Source organism: Centruroides vittatus, unplaced genomic scaffold, assembly GCF_030686945.1.
Source record: "Centruroides vittatus isolate TY-2023 unplaced genomic scaffold, ASM3068694v2 contig_824, whole genome shotgun sequence".
In the NCBI taxonomy this organism is placed as follows: domain Eukaryota; kingdom Metazoa; phylum Arthropoda; class Arachnida; order Scorpiones; family Buthidae; genus Centruroides; species Centruroides vittatus.
In genome coordinates this window covers 442,996-465,726 of record NW_027122537.1, presented here as the reverse complement: position 1 = coordinate 465,726, position 22,731 = coordinate 442,996, and the positions used below count along the sequence as shown (strand labels likewise).

The 22,731-nt window shown below is 29.3% G+C and overlaps 1 protein-coding gene and 1 long non-coding RNA gene across 2 annotated transcripts in view; both read right to left on the bottom strand.

Annotated features, from left to right (window-relative positions):
- Positions 1-22,731, bottom strand: part of LOC136982402 (mitotic checkpoint serine/threonine-protein kinase BUB1-like) — a 101,655-nt gene that overhangs the window by 34,684 nt on the left and 44,240 nt on the right. Inside the window, exons 13-18 of the mRNA XM_067278894.1 lie at positions 20,527-20,677; positions 18,560-18,714; positions 12,237-12,377; positions 6,931-7,119; positions 6,724-6,850; positions 827-920 (exon numbers count right to left, since the gene is read on the bottom strand). Coding sequence (XP_067134995.1) covers positions 827-920; positions 6,724-6,850; positions 6,931-7,119; positions 12,237-12,377; positions 18,560-18,714; positions 20,527-20,677 — 857 coding nt within the window. The remainder of the gene's footprint in view (positions 1-826; positions 921-6,723; positions 6,851-6,930; positions 7,120-12,236; positions 12,378-18,559; positions 18,715-20,526; positions 20,678-22,731) is intronic.
- Positions 4,445-4,623, bottom strand: LOC136982393 (uncharacterized). Its single transcript, XR_010881887.1, has 2 exons — positions 4,555-4,623; positions 4,445-4,518 (listed from the first exon to the last, which is right to left on the bottom strand). It is a non-coding gene; the product is annotated as an uncharacterized lncRNA (long non-coding RNA).

Below are 22,731 nucleotides of genomic sequence, written 5' to 3'. Positions count from 1 at the left end.
AAAAAAAGTACCATGTAAAACGAGGGATAGGTGTACAATCTGCAAAAATTATGTACAAAAAAGTTTGAAGTTCATTCATAAAAATAAAACATTCAGATTAATATTTTAGTTATTGAATCCTTCAAATGGGATGTTCAATAAAGTACAAATTTATAAATAAAACATGTAATCTTAAAGATTGCAAATTCTTCACATAGTGAATACTACTAACTGCAAATACTACTGTCAACAAAGTTCAAGTAAGGGAATTCCCTGTGCTGGAGAGTGGGTCATAAGTCCAATCAGTCATAAAATAGGTAAGCTGTTAAGTGCAGAGAAGTTGTATACAGCTTATGATTTTATTCCATGAGTGTCATTTATTAACAAACTTACCCAGTCAGTTATTATGAGGATAAATTATATTTTCACAGTTTAATCATTGGGTGCAAAATTATATTTTTTTAGCTATCATTTTTAATATTTGAGTATTATTTGAAATATATCTAATTAATTGTACATAAAACAAGTTTCATAAATTTTAAAATAGTTTACTTTAATGAAATATAAAAATTTTAAGTGCTTATATAAACAGTTTTTATAAAAAAGTTAACCCATGATTTTTTTTCTATAGATTCTGTAAAATCATATATACTATTATGAGAAAAATAAAAATTAATTTTTAATTCAATTATTAAAAACAAATCACTCTCTCTTCTTTCAAATTATTAATAAAATAAAAATTTTTACTGACAATATTTTCAACAGCTTATCATATATTCATTAATATTTTCTGTAATGTAACAATTCCTAACAATTTTTTACAAAAATAAAAAATTAAATGTTTTACTTGGTTTTGATCTTCAATTGGAATATCTATAGCAGGCTGTAAAATTCCTGATATTGGTCGTTCCACATGCTCTTGAATATAATCAGGTGGTGGCCTAATTTAAAAAGTAATTTAACTTTAAATCATTAAAAATATTTAAAATTTTTTCAAATAATATATTCAATTTTAATAAAACGTAAAAATATAGTTAAATTAATTGAATAATAAATTAGAATTTTTAGATATAATCAAGATATCAATTATAAATAAATAATGACTACAGTAGACCCCCCCTATAACACGGGTTCATATAACACGGCAAAAAAATTGCGATTGTGTTCGTATAACACGCTAAAAGAGACTCGTATAACACAGTAAAACGTCATCACTGACTCGTGTCACAACAAGATTGGTCAAATCTGGACCAACAGCAGATGTTGTACAAACCATGGAGTTTAAACAAGCACTGAACCTACTAAAAAACATTTATTACCCAACGACCATAAAAATTATATTTTTATTAATATCATCTCCAAAGTTATTTTTAATTTAAGTTATTTTTCTGCAAAAAATTCGCTGATCAGGAAACATGTGCCCACTGTTCGATGAGCCGCTCCGCGACGAAGACATGCTTAAGCAATGGCGTTGTCTAACAGTGTGCACTCTAAGTAATCCTACAATTTTTTTTGTTTATAGCATAGTTTATATGAATTATTCCCAAAAAATTATACATGTTTTGGAAATGTTGAGTCAAATTAATCTAGAATTGATTAATTTTATGGAAGAAAACCTTTCAAACAGCTGTAGCCCCTAAACTGCACATGTGCCGGGCTGTGATTGGCTCATGTATTTAAGTGACTCGTACAACACGGATTCATATAACATGGAACGTATCTACCGTGTTATAGGGAGGTCTACTGTAGATTACAAATAATAATAATATTTCTCAAAAAAAATTATCACACAGTTAACTAATGCACTGAAAAAAATTATAATAATAGGTAACTGAAAATTTAAAGTTTTAAAGTGTGTTTGTATTTTAATGTATAGACCAAACAATATCAATCAATGAAAGAAAAATTCAGTAATAAATGATGTAAAATTAATAAACAGGTACAAGTAAAAGTTAAGTTGTAAAAGTAAAGGTTACAGGTAAAAGTTAAATTGTAATATTTATTGAAGTATTCAAAATAGATAAAATTATAAAAATAAATTTAAAATGACTATTGATGTCTATTTTTCAATAGAAATTTATTCTTTAAGAAAAAACAAATTTCCTATTTACTTTCTCTATTATTAAATAAATAAATAAAAAGTTCAATGCAAAATTAAAATAAATTTATCTTTTATGCAGGTTATTTCATTCAACTTCCTTGATTTTTATAAAAATGTTATATAATAGAGAAAAAAATTGAAATCTAACTAGTGCTATATAGCTGTAAAGACATTACTAATAATTTGATGGTGCAATCTGTCTGTCTGTCTACATGCAGTGGCTTATCAAATGTTTTACCTATTTAGTAAAAATAGTTGGTCAAGATGTTAGAAATTCTTTACATCTACACAACTACATTTTGTCTGAATGCTTTTCCTTATTTTTAAAGACAACTGAAAGTAATCCTTTATCTGTACTGTCTTTGCAGTCTCTTATGAGAAAAAATTTCTGTGCACTATATGAAAATGTTAATGTAGAAAGTGATTGCTTAAGAGAGACATTATATTAGTATTATACAGATTTTGAATTATTTTTTAAGACATCTTTATTCAACATAATTCGTATCATACTAGTGGCAATACTGGGTCAAGAACTGCAGTGAAAATGTAGCCAAGCATTTACATGAAATGATTTATATGTAGTTTTGTCAGAAAATGATGCTCTTTTCATCCATGTTCATTCAGTTTAGGAAAATCATTTGTTCTGTAGTCTACATACATTTTAGCTGATACATTTTGACTGAAGTACATGTAGATATTTATTTCTCTTCTTATTTACCCCTACAATGAATGCCAAAAGAGACAAGGATGATATGAAGTCTACACAGCCATCAAGGGAGAAATGTAGCCTGATCAGCTTAGAAGATAAGTTGCATATAATAAATAAGTATGAAGCCAGTAACCAAAGCCAAAATTGCAAGAGAGTATGGTCTAAACAAATCAATTATTTGCCATATTTTAGACCATGCTGCAAACTATAAGCAGCTAGGACAATGTGCATTAACCTCATCTGGGATCCAAACTACAAGAAACAGAAGACATCTTATGATTGAAATGAAAATGCTTTTGTCAGTGTGGATAGTTGATTTTAACTAAAAGACAATTCCTTAGTTAAATGACTATAAAAACAAAAGTATTGAATTTGTTTGAAAAACTTTAAAAACAAAAAAATTAGGAAGCAAAAATGATCTGTTATCAGTAGTTGAAGAAACATTCTCTGCAAGTTCAGGGTGGTTTTAATTGGTTTAAAAAGCAATCGAGCATTCGTAGTGTTTGTGTACAAGGTGAAATTGCAAGTGCTGACAAAAAACAGCAGCTAGTTTTCCTGGTGAATTGCCACAAATTATTGAAGGAAATTATACAGATAATCTTTTATTTAATGCCGTCAAAACAGGCTTATTATGGAAGAGACATGCTCACTATAACATTTTTAGTGAAAAATGAAAAATCACAGCCTGGCTACAAGGTTTCAAAGGAGAATGTATCACTTTTACTATGTGGCAATGCTTCTGGAGATTACAAGATGAAGCCTCTCTTTATCATTCACAAAATCTGCTTAAAAGTGTGGATAAAAAATTTTCTCCTGTTCATTGGAAATCCAATAGAAAAGATGACAAACTATTTTTGAGGATTGATTTAGTTTTTGATGTAATGCTGACAGTTTCAGTTTTAGAATAAAAACTCATTTGCTTTTACAACTCGTTTTTTTAAATGCACCCTCTAGAAAAGGATGTATAACCTCACTTAAACCAGCATGCCAGTTTTTACCATACGATATACCATATATGATTTCATGGTCTTCCCTGGATAAAGCCAGATGCTGGACAATCTGTGAAAATACAGTAATAGAAAGAATTATTGAGCAAATGTCAACCAAATTTGATGTACAGTACATACCGTCCTGAGTTTGTGGTTTCAAATTTCAAGAAAATATTAAATTCAGCTGTTAGGGAAAAATTTGTCATTGCATGAATTTCTTACATCTCAGGTGCAAAAAAAAAAAAAAAAATATATGAGAAATACCATGTAAAAATTTTTTATTAATTATCTCAAAATTAGAATTTACTGACGGGATCATTCTTCCTCTGGGGGTCATCATTTAAAAGTTTCAAGTTAGTACAGTGGGTGATTGGTTAGCAAACACCTCACAGAACAAACACAAGCAGCAGCAACATAAAATAACGAATACAGACTGGTCTTCCCTTGTCTTTAGACAGCAATTCAAAACTTTTTGTAGCACGGAATACATCAACATTGACACTCAACCCGGTATATACTGATTGGATAGTATTCCTCCAAACTTTGAAAAACTTTCCCTTGTAATTCCAGCCTTTTATTTTTCTGACAAACAATTCTTTTGTAGTATTCACGAGACTGTCGGGTGGGCACTCGTTAAGCATTGCATGGGTTTTTATTTCCAAAAGGTGGGAGTATACTAGCAAAGGTAGGGAGTGGGCAGATGATGTCTGATGTTGCTGGGCAGTATGGCTTGAACAGGTCTATAGTAGGCTGCAGTACAATCTTATCTAAGAAACATACAGTATAATCAAGAAGATTCAAGCAGCTAAAGGACTAACAAAAATCAAATCTGAGAAATAAAGAATGTTGAAGAGCCCATAATAAAACCTGAAACTGATCTGACGACAGAAGAATACCAAGAAATTCTGCGAGATATGTTTTCTTCTAAAAAAAGAGAATTAATGCCGATATCTGTTATTAAAGATCTTTTGAAGAAATGGAAGGATGTCAGAACAACAGTTTTAGAATGGCATCCAAACCAAGTTGAGGTTAATAGTCTTGGGGGATCGCTACAATTTCAATGCTATTATTAATTACTTCTGAAAAATTCCGAAGAAGAGAAAAGTAATTGATATTAGACAGGTTCTTTAACCCCAAACAAACAGAAAAAACATGACTAATAAAAATGCAAGAGTGTGAATATATGTATTTTTATTATTACATATAAATAGACATAGTAAGAAAGTACAGTATAATATATTTTTATTTTTTGAGGTCCCCAGAACAAATTAATGAAATTTTCATAAAAACCTATGGTAAATTGATAATCAGTTAATGAACAATTCAGATGGTGAACAAAGTCTTGGAACAGATTAGGTTTGTTAACCAATCACTCACTGTATTTGATCTGAAAACAAGCAAATATCCAAAGTGTTTATCAATTTTTATAGAAAAGACTTCTATAAAATAAGGAATTTGGATTTTCTTGGAATAATTGCTTTTAAACTGTGTAAAACTTTATTTATGAACATAAGACTAATTATTCCATAATACAACTATAGCAAAAATCAGTCATTTTGTATGTTGGTATTTAATTCAGAGAACATGTTCACAACTCTAATAAATAAACAAATTTTTATCAAATCAAAAAACACATTATTAAAATGTTTCAGAAAAGCAAGATAAATAAAAACGCTGTAATTTTCTAATACAATAAACTCTTAATTTAGTAGTTTAATTGAGGAAGGGATGTCTGATATTACTGGAAGTCCATTAAATCAAATGTGTTCTGGCTCATTATTCCAACCTTTTGTGAGAATCACATGACAATGCTTCACATCTGCTAAGAAGATGCAAAGCATTGAGTTCAAAATTTGCAACCTGATCTACATGACATGGTCAGAAAGGTCACCAATGCAGATGTAGTAGTTCAGGAAGAAAGAATGACTTGTTTTTTCTTTCAATGTTCTTTACTTGAGCAATATTACACACATCCAAACAAACACAACCAACCTCAAATTTGTTGCCATACGAAATATTACAATTCATCAGTGAAATTTGTTTTGGATTATTTTGTTATTCCTTTCCTCAATAATGGTCCCACTGATAAAAGTTGAAACCAGTTTGGTGCTCCAAAGATGATGATGATAATGATAGTCCAAGGGATGAAGAAAGTCACAGCCACATGTTGGTGACTGGAAAAAAAGTGACAGCACAGAAAATTCAAGTGTTCAGCAAAGTATGAAGAAAAACACTTGCCACAGGGTTAGCTGTCAGTGACTGAAAAATTCCACATGTCCTTAAGACATGAATGTTTAAAAGATTTGACTGTTGATAAAAAATCCCAATTGGTTTTGAACTCCAGTCCTCCCATCCTGATTGGTCACACTTGTTTCTAGGGAAAATTCAAAACCATCTCAGGCATAGGACAGGTTGACACTGACATTTTAATTTGACATTACAGTCTGATCCCAACTGGAGATGTTTACTGATCATTGGGACTCATATCATTTAAATCAAAAAGGTGTGTACCGTTTCTTGACTGTAATTCAAATTAGTTTGAATTCACCCAAAACTCTGTCAAATGACAGATTACATTCTTCTGTCATAAATAAACAAACAGATATCTGTCAAATGACAGATATCTGTTTACATTCTTTTATTAATTTATTGGAATGAAGGAATTAAGGCACATCTGGGGTGCTTATGAGACCACATTTTTAGCATGTTCTATTCATGAATAAAAATGTTTTTAAATTTTTCCTATAAGACAAAGTATTTTTCTGTTAAATGGAGATCCACTGCATTTAATATTTTTGAAATTAAATAGAATCTTTTAACTTATCTAAATTAATTTAATGCTGTATAATGTAAAATTAAAACATGCGTGTTATATAAAGAATACAAATAAGATAATTTATTCATTCTTGATAATTGTTTGCTAAAAATAATTTGTAAAAACCTACATGTTTTCTTTCTTCTCCTCATTGAGATCAATCATTTCATTTGGATTATCTGCAGGAAGGGCACTTTGTGAAATAATCACTGATGGATCTTGATAAAAAACAAACTTTCCATTTTGTTGATTTTCTGCTGTAGAATAAGTTTATTAAAAATAAAATGAAAAAAACTAATTCAGATTAATAAGAAGTTAACATCAATAATAAACTTACCATTAATTTTATTGACCAAATTTTCTGTATTATCTTCAATGGATAAAGGACTAAGTGTTTTATACCAAACTCCTCGTATCATATTTGTAACTTCTTTTGTATGTAATGATGTAGATAAATTTGTAATATCTTCATTGGGATTATCAAATCTTTGATATGTATTTGATATATCATCATTATTATTAGTATCTGCAATTAAACATATATATGAGCCGCTCACTTGCGAAATCAATTAACTCCACGAAACAAAGTATAAAAATTGATAATATAATTTTTTTTTTCAAAATTCCCTTTAAACTTTAAATTTAAATAAATATATAAAATTAGTTACACGAAAAATGTAAAAATAACAATTATATTAAAGATTTACAAATGGAGTTAATCAATTTGGCCTGTGAATGGCTCATACATTTTTAGATTTAGATTCTTATGATCATTTAATTTAAATATTTAAGAAAAAACTAATGATGATAATATATATATACTCTCTCACTCACTCACACACACACACACAGTGGAACTCCATTCATTAATCTAGATTATAAAAACAATCCCTGTTTCAGAAAGATAGACTTATGGAACACCTATAAATTCAAAAAAAATCAAAGAACTAATTACATTATTGCCTAAGTGTAACAAGGATAGACTTGTTTCCTATGAATCAGCATACGATGTTCATTGTTATGAAATCCGAGGGAGTGTTCTTTCAATTTCATTAATGTTTTGTTGAACCTTTTCTAATCTTTTAAAATTCTCAATTTTAAAAAATTGCTACTTTCCTGTTGAATAAAAATGCTGTGTTTCTCATGACAGTCAGTGTGATAATTAATAAGTTGTTTGTTTGTAACCATGCAAATAATTAACTCAACATCCTGAAGCCTCTTATTGTTTCGTTCAGTATCATTCATCTTCAAACATTTGTGAAATGAAGTAAACACTGCAAAAATTACATCTAAATAAAAGAGTGGTTGTTATGTTGAAGAAGACTATAGAAATATAAAATACAAAGTCTATAAACTGCGTTATTTATATAGTTAATGATTTTTCTGGATTATCTGGATTTTCAGTTATCCAAATCAGTCCTGGTCCTAATTGAGACAGATAAACGGGGTTCCACTATGTATACACACAGATGCTTACTTGCTTTTTATTTAAAATGTTTTATAATCACATTTTCACTATGTAAAATCTATCAATAAATATCATAATTTTTCTATTTTTGAAACACTAAGATTTATATCTCAAGTAAGTTAACTCTAATTTTATTCTTAGCTTTTCAGAAGCATCTTCAGACTTTTTATAATTTAATATCAATTTTTTGATAGATAGCAAAATTTAAAATAAATTGGATATGATAGTTAATTAATATATGCTAAGAAATTTTAATTGGAGATGATGGTTAACATATCATCTCCAATTAAACATATTTGTATGAGTGAATATCTAATTTCAATGTAGAATCAATATAAATCAGAAGAATAATGAAATTATTATTAAATATAAATTCTGTTATTTAATATATCATCATTCATTAACATTGGTAATAAGAAAGCATAGAACAATTTATACAGTTTATAATAATAATTTCTTTATTGCATGAACCTTAGTTAAAGGTTAGTTAGAACATTGGGATAAACTATAAGTTAGTAATATTTAACAAATTAATGTACTGTACACGATAACACAAAATAAAACACACAGTAATAATCAGTTTTTGAAAAACACAAAAAACTAATTATATCTTTTCAAGACTTAAATCTCATCAAATAACTTTTTAACTAATTCTTTCAAATTTCACACAACAGAAAAATACAAGTTTCCAAGTTTCATACACTTGCATGTTACAATAATTACTACAAATTCTATCAGGATTTATTATTAGTCTACTATACGCCAAAATTTAATTTTGACCACGTCTTAGTTGAAGAATTAATCGTTTTTCATAATTTATGTCCATAAACAAATAATCTTTACACACAAAAGTTGTTTTAATACTACACCGTAATAGAAAATGTTCTCGTCCAGCAGAGACCAATCTTCTTGTATGCATTGTTCACAACACACTTTTAGAATTAACATTTGATAGCTTTCAATCATATGAGGATCTTGAGACAACCATAAAAAGGAAAAATCATGTCAATCTAACATTTTTCAGTACCATCATCCAATTATATGTATAACTGTCCATTTTTTAACCTAATTTATAGTTTGTTGTATGCTAATTTAATGTAACTTTTATCCTTCAATTTCAAAAGTCTAATCCAAAATGAAATTATTCCTTTTATTGTCGATTTTTTATTCCAATTGTCGATATTCTAGAAACACTAAACTTAAAACACAACATGCAAGCTGAAATTTTACTACATAGTATAAAAAATTTTCAGAGACATAAAGCAAAAACAATTTCATTTTACCATAATATGAAATTGCCCATACAGGAGCAGCATGACACAATACAGATAAAATCATTGAAATTATTTTATATGAATAGTATTAATTTTAGCTCTTGAAAAAATGGGCCACATAGAACCCAGTGTCATTTTAGCCTTACATATACTATAATTTTTGGCCTGTAAAAATTGCCCAGAAGACAAAAATAAAACTCAAATATATGTAATTTGAGACAACTTGTAAAGGTTGGTTGTTAAGAAACCATCTTTCTTAAATACCATTACCTTAGTTTTAAAAATGTTTATAAATAATTCATAGTCACAACAAAATTCCTCTAGAATTGCAATTTTCTTTTGCAACATTTGTGGAGTATCGGCAAAAATTATACCAGCAGCATACATTAACACACACATTTCCACTTGATCGGAGAGAAATTCCAGGTAATTCAGATTTAGCAAATTGCACTATCAAACTAATATGCTTTTGAACATATAAGTTTAAAAACAGTGGGCTCAGAATTTCACCCTGCAAAACTCCAATGTCAATTGTAGGATTTCATTGGATGGCAAAAATTTTTTTGTAAATAAATAAAAAGACACAATAAATGATTACAAAAACATTTTTATCACGTGTTCTAGAATAAAACTTTAGACAACTCGACCTTCCTTTATAAGCTACATGGCCATCCAGTTAAACCATTCCTAAAAAACACAGAAATTATCTAATAAAAAATTTTCTTCCAGTGGATATAAAGGTCAGAAATTCCTGAATGGAAAAGGATGAAGAAACCTAAAGTTGTCATATAATCCACCAGTTCCAAACTCTTAATTTTATATTTTTAACTGGATAATTTCTGTGTTTTTTCAGGAATGGTTTAACTGGATGACTGAGTAGCTTATAAAGGAAGGTCTGGTCGTCTAAAGTTTTATTCTAGAACGTGTGATAAAAATAAATGGTGGTTACCAAAACATTTTTTGATCAACTGTGTCTTTTATTAATTTTCAATGTCAATGTGAAATGAATCAGTCATTTCAGCTAGTATCTTTACTTTTGCAGCAGCTTTGGAATACAGTAAAACCCATCTATGGCGACCACACATGGTTCCTTTCAAAAAGTGGCCTTTTAGACAGGTGGGCGTCCAAAACAGGTGCGCTATAATACCATGTTTCCGCACATATTTTGCACACTTTTTAGCCATTTCTATTATGCAAAGCTTGAGGTGAGCAAAATAAGCAAATTTTTTCAAGGATAGAGTTCTATTGGTATTTTATTCTTATCAGATAACTCAATTAACAAAGTCGTGGTGATTTTATACGACAGACAGATTTAATACCAATATTTTAAAAATTAATACAGTATTCACATTTTCTCGTTTAAAATGCACACCACTTTTTTCCAAATTAATTAATTCAACTTGGTTCTCTTCATTCACTTGTCAGTTACATGTATTAAGTCATCGATATAGAAATGTGTCATATCCATCCTTCACTTCGGTTTTCATTAGTTTAATCTTATTTTAACTTTAAAAATACTGTATTTTTAAAAAATATTTAATATTTTCTTAAGTACAATAAGAAAAATTATAAATTAATAATAAAACAATTTTGTTTCTTCTCATATGATTTCATAATGTCAATGACAATTGCAGAATCGAAAGAGGAAGGTTGCCTGTAAAACTGATTTTTGCATTAATGCATTTACTTTTTTTGAATATGTATTTTGGGTGACACGATCTTCTAACAGCAGCAATTAACATTTCTTTTGTTTTTCGGACATTTTCAAACAAACTGAAGTGAATTTCCTTTGTAGCTAGACTAATTCATTAACACCTGCATCTTATTTCAAGAGTGGGAAAAGTGCTTGAGGTGGATTCGATTCAAACAAGAGTTTAGACTAATTCATTGTATTAGGAGGGGGAAATGTTTTTGAGATGGTTCAAAAAATGGTTTAGATTAGATATATTCGTGGAAGTGGTCACTTATTACAGTTGTTGTATCGAACCAAAAATCGATGCCTGTGGTTGCGTTACACAGGTGTTCGTTTAATACAGGAAACCTATACAAAGACTATGTATAAACTATTTCATGCCAGAAATTTTTGCCTGTTTTGACAGGTGCCCATCAAATGCAAGTGGTTGCCTAAACAGTTTTTACTGCATATATCAATGATAAACTGTTTATTCATACCTATTCTCTCTAACAGAGACCATAAAACTTTCCTCTCTTTTTCAGAAGTTTTGATTGAACCAATGCATTTAGTACAAACATTTGGTCTTGACAAGATCGGTCAGGCCAAAAACCTGCTTGCTCCTGTCAAAATATAAGTAAGGATCCAGTTTTCTAGACTTTTATTTAATAAAGATGTAAACAGTTTCCCAATTACAGGAACCAAAGATATAAGACAATAATTTTTGAGATAATATATTGCCTTTTTTATTTATTGAAACAATCAACAATTAAATCCATGCTTTTGGAAAACTAAAATTTCTTTTAATAGAGTTAAAAACTTCCACAATTGTAGAAAGGAACTTTTCTGAAAGACACTTTAAATATTCTGTTCTAATAAAATCAATTCCAGTGAAGTACCAATTTTAAAACAATTAATTGCTCCTTTTATTTCCTTCAATGTAAAATCTATAAAACATTCTGACTCTATTGGTAACACTTTATACACATTCATTGACAATTGTTCATCATTAATAATTAAAGAATGTTCTTCACAGAATTTAGCAGAATAAAAATTGATCCATCTTTCCAAGGTAACCTTAAATTCCAAAAATAAGACTGTTTTTTCTTTTGACATAATACTTTATACTCTTTCAAATAGTTTTTATAGAAAGCATAATGTTCTACTGTATTTAACTTTCTTGCCTTAAAAAATTTCCACAGATTTTTTTCTCATTGTGTAACATTTACTATCGTACTGTAGATTTCCTATATGGCTTTTATGAGGAACAGATTTGATGTTGGGAACCAAGTCCAGACACATTGCTGCTTTAACTATACAATTCACTTGATCATTAGATGTCAGGTTTCTTCCATATTCTTGTGAGAATTCTAGTAGAAGAGATCAATTTTATTTAAATTTTGTAAAATTAATCAATAATTTAATGTAATATTTTAACGTTAAAAGTGACACATTTGTCACCTTTTCTGAAAAAGAGAAGTAAAACTTCCTTTTAAAGAAATGTTATCACACATCTCTGACAAATATCTGCCATCTGAGTCAGGACAAATATCCTGTTAGACAATAGAATATCCCATCAGGTGTTATAAATCCAGAATCCTGGTTGGAGGAAATCTGAGATAAGACGATCTCTATTCCTCCAGGCCATCCCTGTCTCCATATCCAAAGGCTGAATCAACCAGATCAGATATATTGTTATTAAACTCATGTGTAAACTCCATCACATGTAGAGGTGTAGTTATTTCATTTAGTTGTTAGCTTATTTTCTTTGTACTTCATATATATATAAAATTCTGTGTGTTTTGTAAATGCTCCTGTCTACTTATTCAATATATATGGACCCTGATCAAACTTACCTTCAACTTCCCCTCCCCACTCGCATTTAAGACCCTCCTATATTTTTAAGCCATCAAGTGACAGTGTGAGTGGGTCCGAACATCCTGACAACTAGAAAGTTCTACCTTCATACGTATTCTCACATTCTCCTGAAAAAAAGTTATCTAGTGTGACAGTAAATGAAGATTTAAATCTGTCCCTCCACATTGCACTTTTACCAAAAAATTGTCTGTTATACCAAGGGGATCATTGATAGTAGGACAGGCGAGTGATCAGAACCCATCTCTGATAAAACACAAAAGTTGTTTATAATATGAGAAAATATTTCTTGTGACACTAACACAAAATCAATTACACTGTCTCAATTAGTTGTATGGTAGGTAAAATTACCTTCTTCACCTCATGGCAATAAACCATTTAAGTAAACATTATTATTATCCTCACAAAAATGGTAGAGAATGTTCCCTCTATCATTAACAATGGAATCTTTTGAAGCACTGAAAGCAATTTGCCAACCACCAGTGAAACATGACAATCAGAATGTCCCATTCTAGCATTAAAATCTGTGCATAAGATCAAGTTATTTCCAAGTAGCAAGTAGTTTTCTATAAGCAACAAAAAATTCTTGAAATCATCATCATCATCATCATAATTATTGTTAGGCAGAATATATGACTATTAGCTGGATACTAGTTAAGTCTTCAGTATCTAGTTGTAAAATCAGCACAAATTGTGACCAAAATATTAGTTTAACTTCAGAGACTGCATCTACCATATTTACTCAGATATAAGATGAGGTTTTTATTCATTTATCACAGCTTCAAACTCCTCGGTCATCCTATACATGCGAGCAAAAGTTTTTTTGCATTTTGCAATAATTTGTGTGAACCCTGTATTTGCATTTTTTACCGGATGCTTACCCTTTTGTGTTTAAAAACATAAGTATTTTATCTGGGTTGTTTGAATCGTTCTTGTATATTGTCAAGAGTAAAGGTGGATAGCAATAGGAAAAGCAAAGCTTTTGAATTGAATTCCAAAATCACATGGGAGCACAATTTAAGTTTTAATCCATTCCCATGTGAAAACAGACTATTATTTGAAAATCAGAATTCAGAGAAACTCATAACTGTAATCAACAGAGTGGATTTGACTGTTAAGAACTGGTGAAAAAAGGTTTCCAATTGTCTAGCTTTACATTAACAAATTATAGTGTCGATTTTACAAGATTTTTCCTTAAAGTTTAAAATGCCAGTAATTTTTGAAGACATGTGTGCATTATATAATACAAAATATTATTTTATTTGTGATTAAATGAAATAAAATTAGAATTATATTAATATATCTAATTTTCTTTATTTTGATCTTTAAAGTCACACCTCATCCTACATGCAAGTAAATATGGTAATCTAACAAGTAAGACCGACAATTAATCCGCCACTGGGTTTTCCAGGACCATCACAGCTATATGCTATCTAATAAATATATTTAAACCTTTTAAATTACAAACATTTTTATATACTTTTAATTTATGTTCAAAACTAGTCAACAAGTCATCTAGTCACAAATAATCTTTTCCCATTTGGTTTAAATTTTCCAATTCCAGAAATACACTTAACTTAAGGGTTACAGATGTGAACATTATTATTAAAAAGTTTCTGAACCTTCAATAAGCTATCGTCCCATTTTATCATTATCCTCTATACCTAAGACTACACTATTATTTCTTCTTTATCTTCTAACCTCATTAACTTTTCATGCAAATTATTACATATTGCATCAATTTCCATAATACATTTATCCCTTTTTAACATTCTCTCTTTTCTCTATCAGACACTGCTTTGGTAGATATTGAATTTAGGCACTCTGTCCTTGAAAGGACAGAGAGCCTAAATTCAATATCTACCAAAGCAGTGTCTATATTTTCCATCCATGCTTGCATTTTATCTAAACCAGTGTTTCCCAACGTGGAGGCCTCGCCCCACAAGGGGGCAATTTGATCTTTAAGGGGGGAAATTCGAAAATGGACTTGTTTAGAGTTTAAGTTAACCGTATAAGCTGCTGTACGCCATATTTATTGTAAATATAGATTTAAGTTAGTTTTAGTTTTCTTTGTTCTTTGTTTCTCTTTCCTTCTACAACTTTCCTTTATAACCCTTTTCCCTTGGGGTGGGATTAACAATTCTGGGAACCACTGAAAAAAAGAGAGATAAGAGACCCTAAGGCCAGTGAAAGAGGAGAAAGGACATTATTTGCCCAGATGTCAAGGTGGACAGACATGAGTTGTTGTGTTCCAGGTCACGTTTGGCAATGACAGGAAAGTGTAAAAGCAACTTCTATGAACACGACGAGAGACCTTCCAAAAGTGTCCAACGTGGTATCCCACCCACAGATTGTAGAGTTCAGCAAGAAAAGAAAACCCAGGTATTCCAATCTTTTCAATGTTTTATTTCCTATCTTATCTTTTTCCTACTAATTTTTCTATCACTAGTTTTAAGTTAGTACATAAGTTATAGTTATAGTTTTTATATTGTCGCGAACAGTATATGTTGTTTGCGCCGTATTATTGTTACTTATTTTATAATACTGTGGAGTTGGAATCTAAAATAAAACCTGTACATTTATGCAAAATAAATTACTTTGTTGACCATGCTATCGCATGGTCTTTGAAATGTGTTTCTTTTGTCGATCTACAGCTCCACCATTTCGCGTGAATCCAACATCATATTTCTTTTTTAGTTTCTAATTGATTTTATATATATTTTTCTAGCCCATAAGGAAATGAGTGGTGCAAGCAAAAAAAAAAGTTCATCAGTATTCGGAGAAATATTTAAAATTTGGTTTTATGACCTGCTGTCCACGATGAACGGTCACCTTTTTGTCTTTTATGCCAACGATGCTTGACCAACGAATCAATGAAACGAGGTCGTCTTGAGGCACATTTGAAGGCAAAACATAATGCTCATGTTAATTCAGATTTGAATTACTTTTAAACTTTGAAGAAAGATTTTGAAAAAAGAGTAACATTAAAGTTTCTACTTATTGCTCACAAAAAAACTATCAATCGTACTCTGGAGGCTAGTTATCAAATTTCATTACGCATCGCTAAATCTGGGAAAAGTCATACTATAGGGGAGAATTTAATCAAACCATCAATATCAGCAATTCTTAAAACGGTTCTGGACAAAGATGTTAAAGCTATGCCACTAAGTAACAATACTGTTAGCAGAAGAGTAGATGAAATGAATGAGGATATTGAAAAACAACTCGTTGAAAAGCTGAAGTCAAGACAATTCTTGGTGTGAACTTTGAGAGACAGTGAGGCCGTACTTATAACTTATGTACGATATATTGAAAAGGGTGAGTATGCTAAAGAAATGTTGTTCTGGAAATCATTAGAAAGCACTACGACCTCCAAAGATATATATAGTAAGCTAAAAAATTATTTAGATGTCAATAATATAGCAATGAAAAATATAACATCTTGTGCTGCAGATGGTGCTCCTAATATGATGGGGAAGAAAAATGGTTGCTTAAAATTGATGAAAGATGAGAATCCAAAAATGCTTCTTATGCATTGTGTTATTCACAGGAAAAAGTTAGTAGCTAAAAACATTTCACCTGTTCTAAATGAAGTACTAAATTTAGTTATAAAGTGTATCAATACTATTAAAGCAAGTGCCAAATGTGGACGTCTTTTCAAGTTATTTTGTGAAGAACAAAATGTGACCATGTGAGACTTTGGCTATACTTCACACTGAAGTAAGATGGCTCTCAAAAGGAAACTGCCTGAAAAAAATCTATGGAACTATTTGATACTCCTTAGTGATTTTTTATGCGACAAACCTGAAATGAAAAATCTGTTAACAGTCGATAAGGCATTTGTGAGTTATTTAGCCAATATCTTTGAAATAGTAAATATATTAAATAAACTACTTCAAGGAACAAATAAAACTCTTGTTGATGCAAAAGCAAAGATATTTGGTTTCATTACCTTTATTGAATTATGTCAGACAAATATTTACAACAAAAATTTTGAAAAGTTTCATTGGTTCCAAAAGCGTGAAGTTACTGATACCGCTATACTTGTTATTGTCGATCATCTGAAAATTTTATCGGCTAATTTAAAAGAAAGATTTCTGATTTGAAAAAAATTGATTTGCCAACTTGGATGATGCAGCCAAGGTTAGTGGTTTTGTCTGATATTTCAAATATGCAGTACTAAGAAAATCTCGCAGAAATGCTAAAGAATGAGTCAATTAAAACATTATTTAATATAAAAGGTGCGATCGCATGGCTTTGTAAGGAAATCCAAATCAAATATCCAAATGCAACCAATTGTGCAAAAGAACTAGTGTTACCCTTTCCATCTTCATATTTATCTGAATGCGGATTTAGTACCATAAATGAATTGCTGCTAAAAAAAGAAATCGGCTGGATATAACTAAACGGAGAGACTTCAGACTAAAAATAACTAAACTGGATCCTGACATAAAATCTCTTTGCAGCAAGCATCAAGAGCAAGGGTCTCACTAAATTTAAATAATAAATAATTACTAATAATTAAAATATTATAAAAAATCTTTCATTAAAATTATTTTGTACTTGAATTTCAGTTCTCCATTATATCTTTTGAAAATTTACTTACTGTGTTTTCTCAATAATTTCCTAGTGATTTCTTCTTAAAACCTTCCTTAGTGAACATTTCAATTTTTGAATATTAAAACTTGTGTATATGTTAGGGGGGCATAAGAATTTTTGAAAGACTTAGGTGGGGCATAGCACAAAAAAGGTTGCGAAACCTGGATCTAAACACTTTAAAATAATTTGTAATTTACTATTTGATAAAGTTCGTAATTTCAACAGCAGTTGAATTCCTTCAACATTAATCTCCTTTTCGGCACTTACATAAGACAAGATCAGCCATTCCGTTGAGTCACCTGAAACATTCTCTTTGTTTACCATTCATTTTCTTACATTTTGTGGAGATCTGTCTTGAGAAAACAGCAAAAAATGTTTTCCTTTTGAGATGAAAATTGTCATTTTCCAAGTAGAAAAAAATGAGTCAAATCACAAATTTTAATATCAAATTTGAATTAAAATTTTGTTCATAATAAAGTTAAACTTTATCATATGAATAATTATTTTACACTTAAACTTTAAAATATGTATATTAATTAGGCTAAAAAAACTGAAAACACTAATTAAGCAAAAAAAATTGACCATGACATGTTCTGATTTCTCTGATTCAGGCACTTTCAAAAAGGTGCACAACACATTTTGGCATATTCAATAAGACCATAAAGTAAAATTTGTCAATATTCTTTTAATAATCAACCAACATGATCTGGCAATGTGAAAATGCTAGAATACATCATTGTGGATGCTTATTAATGCAAATATATAATTTTGTAAGGGAATATTTTTAAATTTTTATAATCTATATATATATACACAGATAAATACATACACACACACACTCAATATATTTATATAATTTATATTTAAAAAATAATTTATCACAAATTTTTAAGCAAAATATTTAGAGAAACTTTCTCAATTGGAATATTAGTGATGCATAATACTTTGAGATCATTTAATTGTTCAAATGACAAAGGTATTGTTATTATTATGACAAAGGTGACATTATATAAAATGAAAATAAAAAAAAATATATATATATATTAACATTTAAAAATCAAAGGAAAAAAATGCTTACTTTTTTCTGTATTACTTTGTTCTAGTTTTTTAGACTCAGAAATGTTAAAAGAATTAAATGATTCTGAGTGAGCAGAAAGAGCTGCTAATTTCACATTATCATCCTCATCATCATAATCTCGAAAACTGAGAGAATATTTGTCATCAGCAGTAGGACTAAAATTAAAAATATAATTTTAAAATATAAAAATTTTAATTAAGTATGTAAATACTTAAAGTTTTGATTAAAAAGTATCTGATAATCTTAAATATTTCTTGTTAAAATGATTTTAGAAAACCATTTTCAAATGGAAAAAAAATACATCAATTATTGTTTAAAGATTATATTATTAAAGATTATACATAATTCAATATGATATTGATTAAGTTAATGCCAATAACTTAAAGCCTAACAACATCATTCAACAGATTTATTATTAAATCTTAACACACACAACTAATATAGTGGAATATATTATATATAATATAGTGATTGGTTAACAAACAAATCGGATAATATACACTTTTGCGAAAGTTTATGTTCGGACAACAAACACCTCACAGAAAAAACACAAGAAGCAGCGAAGGAAATAAAGAAACGAATACAGACTGGTCTTCCCTTGTCTTCAGACAACAATTCAAAACTTTTCGAAGCGCGGGAGACGTCGACATCGACACTCAACCCGGTATATACTGATTGGATAGTATTCCTCCAAACTTTGAAAAACTCTCCCTTGTAATTCCAGCCTTTTATTTTTCTGACAAACAATTCTTTTGTAGTATTCACGAGACTGTCGGGTGGGCACTCGTTAAGCATTGCATGGGTTTTTATTTCCAAAAGGTGGGAGTATACTAGCAAAGGTAGGGAGTGGGCAGAAGATGTCTGATGTTGCTGGGCAGTATGACTTGAACAGGTCTACAGTAGGCCACAATTCAATCTTATCTAAGAAAGATACAGTATAATCAAGAAGACTCAAACAGCTAAAGGACTAACAAAAATCAAATCTGAGAAATAAAGAATGTTGAAGAGCCCATAATAAAACCTGAAACTGATCTGACGACAGAAGAATACCAAGAAATTCTGCGAGATATGTTTTCTTCTAAAAAAAGAGGATTAATGCCGATATCTGTTATTAAAGATCTTTTGAAGAAATGGAAGGATGTCAGAACAACAGTTTTAGAATGGCATCCAAACCAAGTTGAGGTTAATAGTCTTGGGGGATCTCTACAATTTCAATGCTATTATTAATTACTTCTGAAAAATTCCAAAGAAGAGAAAAGTAATTGATATTAGACAGGTTCTTTAACCCCAAACAAACAGAAAAAACATGACTAATAAAAATGCAAGAGTGTGAATATATGTATTTTTATTATTACATATAAATAGACGTAGTAAGAAAGTACAGTATATATTTTATTTTTTGGGGTCTCCAGAACAAATTAATCAAATTCCCATAAAAACCTATGGTAAATTAATAATTAGTTAATGAAGAATTCGGATAGCGAAAAGTCTTGGAACGGGTTATGTTTGTTAACCGATCACCCACTGTATTTTGAAGTTATCAATGAAACATTTAGAACTTTGACAAAAATTCAACAATAGTGAAAATTATATAATCTAGATAGGTCTAGAAAATATAGGATAAACAAAAAAATTTTTAACCATTAGAATAAGATAATAAAATTAATTAAAATTTAACTAAAAGTTTGAAAGTAAATAGCTTGAAAAACAACTTTTTAAAAATTTTTAATCAATTCTTTAAATATAAAAATTCAAAATACAATATATAAAAGTTTAAATATAACAGCAAGAGAAAATTTATGGAATAAATGGTAAGATATTAGCAAATTTTGAACTATATTTCATAACTCCAACTATTAATTTTATTATACTTATTTATTTGTTTAAAAACACTTTTTATTAACTAAATTTACTGATAAAGGGCAATTTATAATTTGAAAAATTTCAAATATGAAGTTAACACTTACATAAAACACATTAAGTTTTCTTTCTTCTCATCAGTTACTTTGATTGGTTGAGTGATCGTTTCATTTTCACAACATTTATCATTTGGTTCATCTCTAGTAGCACCATCAGTTAGATTTTGATAAACATCAACTATTTCAGCATGTTGTTCTTCTATAATATATATGTTTTTAATTATTAAATTAAAAATTGATAGGTAGTCAACACTACAGGATATTTTTATTTTTTTAAAAATTAATAAATACACCATTTTTCTATTTAAATATTTTAATTTGTATCCTACTTTAGAGACTAATGTTTATACAGAATTCTAAAAATATCTATTACTATAGCATAAAGATGAAAAGCAAATTAAAAAATAAATCACCTTACTGTTTTGTATGTTATGATTTATTTTAAAATTTCAGATAAATATTAGTGTCAATAGAGTTTAAAAATGTTAAGATAGTTATTCAATGTTAATTATAACATGTTAATCAATAAATCAATCAATTAATCTTTATTATTTCATATAATAGGTGTTATTACAAAGGAGTTAAATATCATTACTACTTTAAATTTGATACATAAACAAAAATTTTATATAATTTATATAGTGTTAACATGGTGAAACTGACACTGAATAAAATTTGATAACAAAAATTAGATGGTAGTGTAGGAACTCAGATATCCAAAAGAATATTACGAAAATGAAAAAAAGTGTTTTCTCACATCCATCACTGTCATTCCACAAAAAGAACACTCAGCGTCACATGAGACATTAATTATTTTATGATTTAAATTTATCGAAAACTTATTTAATCTAAATTGCGTAGCAAATGACTATTTTGTAACTCAAATTAGACAATAAATATGGCACTGGAGTCCATTCCATTAAGTAAAATTTCACTGTCTGAACCTCTTTCACTCAAATAATGAACCTCTTTAAACCAATATGTCTCTTTGTTCCTCCTGGACTGTGATCAATGACTAAGTTTCACTTAAAAAATACATGTAACCAGAGAACAATCCAATATTATTTAATAATCCTTTAACTATAACAGGCCATAGCTTCAACAAAGAATTACCATTTATCTGTGAAAGTCTTGTACATATCAATTTTCAATAATCATCTTCCAGTAGATTAATAAGGTTTCTCCAAATATGAGGCAAATTTACTGATAAATTAATAATAAGGGGAGATCCTCCCAATTCCAATCTCAGTGCAGGTCCTGAGACAGATCTATTAATATGAAACACCTGCTTAAAGTAGAACAACTGTATTGCCTCAAATCTGTCCACTAAGAGATCACCCCAAACTGGAAAAGCATTAAAAAATACTTGATCCAATCAAGGAATCAAATAATCTAAAATAATTATTTAATGAAGATGCTTTATTAACTTGATGATCTCTAATCTCATCAAGTTAATAAATAACTTGATGAGATTAGAGATCATCACTCCATATTGCACATTTACTTAAAAAGTTGTCTATTAAAAAGTCTAGATGATACTAATGGGATCATTGTCAGTAGCCTCTCTCTTATAACATTTAAAATCATTTACAATACTAAAATATATATCTTGTGATACTATCACAAAACCAATTACACTGCCTCCTTTTGTTGAGTGATAGGTAAAAGTACTTTCCTTGTCTCCTGTCAATAAGCGATTTAAACAGATAAGGTTTATATTAATTTTGTGAAAATAACAAATTTTCCCTCTATCATTAACAATTAGATCTTTCGAGGCTCTCAAAGCAGTTTGCCAGTCACCAGTAAAACTTGATAAATAATCAGGATGTCCCATTTGAGCATTAAAATCAGTACATGAAATCAAGTTCATTTCATGTAACATTTCAGTTTTCCATAAGCAACAACATAATCTTAAAATCACCATCAAAATAGTTGTCAGGCAGAATATAAGACACTATTAGTTCGATATTGATTGATTTCTCAGTGTCAAATTGTAAAAACAAAAATCGTGATTGGGGTATAATTTCAACCTTGGAAACTGTCCAGTTTAAAACCGACAATAAAACCACCACTGGGTCTTGCAGGTCCCTCAAAACTATGTGCTACTTGATGAAAAATTTTACGTTTATCAGAGAACATTGATTCAATTACTGGTGAAGTATACCATGTTTCCACTAAACAGAATACAGTAGAGTGTCGTTTATCCGAATCAATTGGGGACCGGGGTTGTTCGGATAACTGATTCTTTGGATA